A 4,016-nucleotide genomic window follows, 5' to 3' on the forward strand; every position below is an offset into this window, starting at 1 on the left:
GATCATGATCTGCTTAGGGACACGGCGGGGGCTATTCTTAGAGATGAAAAAGGATGATATCTACCCGAGCGGATGATGACCGTCCGAGTGAATGAACTTTATCGGAGTGATCGAACGTAAACCCTGTTGTCATTCGGATAGATTGGGGACCTTGGGCCCTTTAATGCATGGTATTGTGGGTCCTTTGCATGGCCTAGAATGGGCTCATCATGGCAGGGCACGGTTATGCGCGTTTTAACGGCGGATGGCGCAGTCGCATGGATGGTATGACAAGTTGTCGCCCACGATGGTCGATCTGTCGTGCTCCCTTGCGCGCCTCTTTGGAGGAACTCGACACTCCTCCGCGAGCTGGCATGAAACGGTGACTTGCTCCTTCGGGCTAGACGACGGAGGTGGAGTAGCGGTCTCCCTCGCTCGTATCCAACGGACTCTTCCTGCTCGTGGGATGCCATCGAAAAGATGAAGACAATGATGAAAGAAGGAGACAGAGTGGATGCCATCAATTCTTTGTTCGACGCTTGCCATCTCAGCGGCATGAAGTAAGGGGATCCGGTGCCTCAACTTGGATGCGTAGACAGGTGTTTTCAAGGGCATCCAAATAATATGCCCTTCCTCATCGGTGTGTGGCGTGACAAAGAACTCTACAAATACTCCTAACCTTTCGTTCCGGCGATGGACGGGCAGGATTCGTTCCAGCCACGGCCGTGCTCTACCTCTCCTCCATCGGACAAGAAGAGAACCCTCTCCTCGCTTCTCCTTTCTTCTAACTCCCGCCGACCGCCCCCAAACCCCATCCAGCAAAAAGCCATGGCGGCCAAGCACCTGCTCTCCCGCGCCCGCCTCCTCCTCACCCGCCACCGCAGCCGCCCCACCATCCTCCCGCCCGCGCTCACCCGCCTCCTCTTCGGCGGGACAACCACCCCAGCCGAGCCGGAGGACGACGACAAGGCCAGGGCCCGGGCGGCGGCGGCGGCGGCCGTTGCCCTGGACGCCAAGAGGGCCAAGCGGGAGGGCTCCGACGACGACGACGAGGGCGCCGGGCTGCCCTGGACGTCCTGGCGGCCCGACGTGGCCTGGCTGACCAAGGCCCTGGAGCCGGCGCTGCAGCTCTACAAGCACTACAACTGGAAGCCATTCGCCTGTGAGCAAAAGCAACCCTCTTTTCTTTTCTCCTCCATTGCTGCCTCTAACTGTTCGTGTGCTGCTCTAGTACGTAGTAGAATACATTTCGATAATCAAGCTCCCGGACAGATCGAGACACATGGATTAGGATTTTATTTAGGAAATCTCTACTAGGAATAATCCAGATCTTGCATTGCTGTTGCTAAAATGTCCCTTTTTTACAACAAGCCTGAATCTTTTATGGATAAATTTGATCAACCTGCCCCCAAAATCACTACTCCTATCCTATGTATGTATGCATGTATGTATGTATGTATGTATGCCACACTGAAATCAATCAGGTACTACTAGGTACTCCCTCCGTCTCAAAATAAGTGTTGCAGACTAGTACTAAATCAGCGTCACATTTCTTTGGGGCGGAGGGAGTAACTACGCTACCACATTTGGGGGTCATCACGTTCTAACTTCGCAATGTTAGGGCAAACGAACAATTTCGCTGATCGCTGCGGTTGCAGACATGACTATTTCGATTGTTAGTCATAACTGGCTAACTAGGTTGTTTTTCTGCAATAGAACTTGCTCCAATCAGATCTCTTTAATTACAAAGCTAAAGAGAAGCTAACATCATGCAATCTGGATGCATGCAGCTGACAACATCCCCGCAAGCACCCGCACTTTTAGCGAGATCATAAGTGACCTCCAGCACAGCAAGGTGAGCATACAGGACTGGAGCCTCAGTGATCTTACCGTCGGTCTCTACCTCATTTACCTTACCCAAGCTTCTGCAAAGAATGCTCAAGCTTTCAAGGGCGTCCAGATATCCTCCAATAAGAAGGTATGTCCTGCATATTGTTGTACTCTTCGAAATGTTAGATTTAGACTCTATATTGACTGTTTATGCTTCTGACAGACCATCCATAAATGCACTAGCTTGCGCGTCTGATGGGTTTCACCTCTTTCCCATTTTTCTAGGTCCAAGAATTAATTTATCACCTTGAGCTCGCAAAGGGTTGCTATAAGGGCAGTGCCACTGGGCTTGCAAAGCATAGCATGCTCCGGCCGAGGAATGTTTTGAAGTTTGTCAAGGATTCTAGTATTTTCAGACCTGGATATTACATCGGCATCGATCCACGTGCTAAACTGGTCATCCTTGGGATTCGTGGAACCCATACGGTTTATGACCTTGTCACCGATTTGGTTGCATTGAGCGATAAGAAGGTGTCACCTAAAGGTTTCTCAACACACTTTGGAACATACGAGGCCGCTCGATGGTACCTACGCCATGAGTTGAGCATCATCAGAAAATGTTTGGAAAAACACAAGGTGGGAAATAGCTAGTATTTTAGGCATAATATCTGCCTCTTCCTTTAATTTCCTCTGCTTATTTCCTTCTGTAATTTTCTTCAAAGCAAGCAGGACTACAAGTTGCGGTTGGTGGGCCACTCCCTTGGAGGAGCTTCAGCTGCCTTGCTTGCCATAATGCTAAGGAAGAAGTCGAAGGAGGAGCTTGGATTTAGTCCAGACATAGTTTCAGCTGTTGGATTTGGAGTCCCACCCTGTGTATCGAGAGAGATAGCTGAGAGTTGCGCAAGCTATGTCACCACTGTTGTACTGCAGGTTCGTTTCGGGTTTCCGTTGGTATATAAATCTTGTTTTGGCTGCTTCCCCTGTCTGAACTTTGTAGTTGACATGTCTTCTGTCTTGCAGGATGACATAGTTCCTAGGTTAAGTGCAGCTTCGCTGGCAAGATTGCGAAATGAAATAATTGAAACAGATTGGTAAGCACTGAAACTGAAGTGCAGCAAATGACAAAACATTTGTAGATTACATGTCAGGAAATTTTCTTCAGGTTGCTTGGGCAAAGAGAACCTGCTGAGTGATTATCCTTCTTGCTGTGGTGATTGAACTTTCTTTGAATAGCCCCTTTTCCCCGGTAGCATGTTGTTATGATTAGCAGTTTAGCACTCCAAGTTCTGAAGTTTAAGACAGACTTTTGGATGTATCTGCATACATGTTTCTGAATCAGGCTGTTTTGTAGGGCCAAAGTCTTGGAGAAGGAAGACTGGAAGCATATAGTGGATATTGTGACTAATGCTAAGCTTGTCGTTTCCTCCATCCAAGATGTGGCCAACAAACTTGCCGATTACGCCAAAGTTGTAACATCAGCTAGCTCCGGTGGTAAGTCCAATATGATAGGAATGTGGGTCTTGGATCATCCATTAGGGTGTTTATTAGGCTTTTTATCATACTGAATCTGGCGTGACTCTTGCTCCTGTCAGATTCTGTGAAAGACCCGCCCCGTCTTCAGGGCCCGACGAAAGTTTTGAAGCCTGACGGTGAAGAAGACGTGTATGTGCCTGAGGATCTCTTCCTCCCAGGGACGCTGTATTACCTCCAGCGGGACGTCGAGAATATAAACGGTGTCGAGGACGAGTCGTACACGCTCTGGAGAGGTGATGCCGGGGAGAATTTCCAGCGGATACTGTTGTCTGGCAACTTGATGTCTGATCACAAATGTGATAGCATACAGTACGCCCTCAGAGATGTGCTCAAGACTCTACCTCTCCCTTTGCCTCTGCAGGAGGATTAAGTTCCAAAGCTTATGTAGGAAGGCGGGTTTTGCAAAATCGAGTGTTTTGTTGTACAGTTTTAGGTTATGTAAGGGATTTCCAAGAATAACAAAGTGCTAGCAAACTCTCAAGTTGCAGTCCAGAGTTTCTGGTGCTGATCTAGGTGTAGTATACCTCTTCTTTTTTACAGGAGGTATAGTGTAACTCTTGTTTGAAGCTTGAGATAAAAGGGTGATGAGACAGAGTAAGAGTTCGATGGATCGATATCTGTTTCCCCTCTTTAGAACAAAGGTTTTATCTTGAACCAGTATCCTAGGACCATAT

General features: G+C 48.3%; 1 protein-coding gene across 1 annotated transcript; it reads left to right on the top strand.

Annotated features, from left to right (window-relative positions):
• Positions 1-657: 657 nt before the first annotated feature.
• On the top strand, positions 658-3,954 carry LOC123095552 (diacylglycerol lipase-beta). Its single transcript, XM_044517049.1, has 7 exons — positions 658-1,141; positions 1,770-1,957; positions 2,095-2,445; positions 2,539-2,739; positions 2,830-2,900; positions 3,161-3,300; positions 3,402-3,954. Exons 1-7 carry the CDS (start codon positions 673-675, stop codon positions 3,710-3,712), a joined length of 1,731 nt encoding a protein of 576 aa, XP_044372984.1. The 5' UTR covers positions 658-672; the 3' UTR covers positions 3,713-3,954.
• The last annotated feature ends 62 nt before the right edge of the window (positions 3,955-4,016 follow it).

This window comes from Triticum aestivum, chromosome 4D (genome assembly GCF_018294505.1).
Source record: "Triticum aestivum cultivar Chinese Spring chromosome 4D, IWGSC CS RefSeq v2.1, whole genome shotgun sequence".
NCBI classification, from domain to species: domain Eukaryota; kingdom Viridiplantae; phylum Streptophyta; class Magnoliopsida; order Poales; family Poaceae; genus Triticum; species Triticum aestivum.

Coding starts and splice junctions, on each gene's coding strand:
- LOC123095552 (XM_044517049.1), top strand. CDS start 673: ATGGACGGGCAGGATTCGTTCCAGCCACGGCCGTGCTCTACCTCTCCT. Junction 2,446..2,538: donor AATGTTTGGAAAAACACAAG/GTGGGAAATAGC, acceptor CAAAGCAAGCAG/GACTACAAGTTGCGGTTGGT. Junction 2,901..3,160: donor GAAATAATTGAAACAGATTG/GTAAGCACTGAA, acceptor GCTGTTTTGTAG/GGCCAAAGTCTTGGAGAAGG.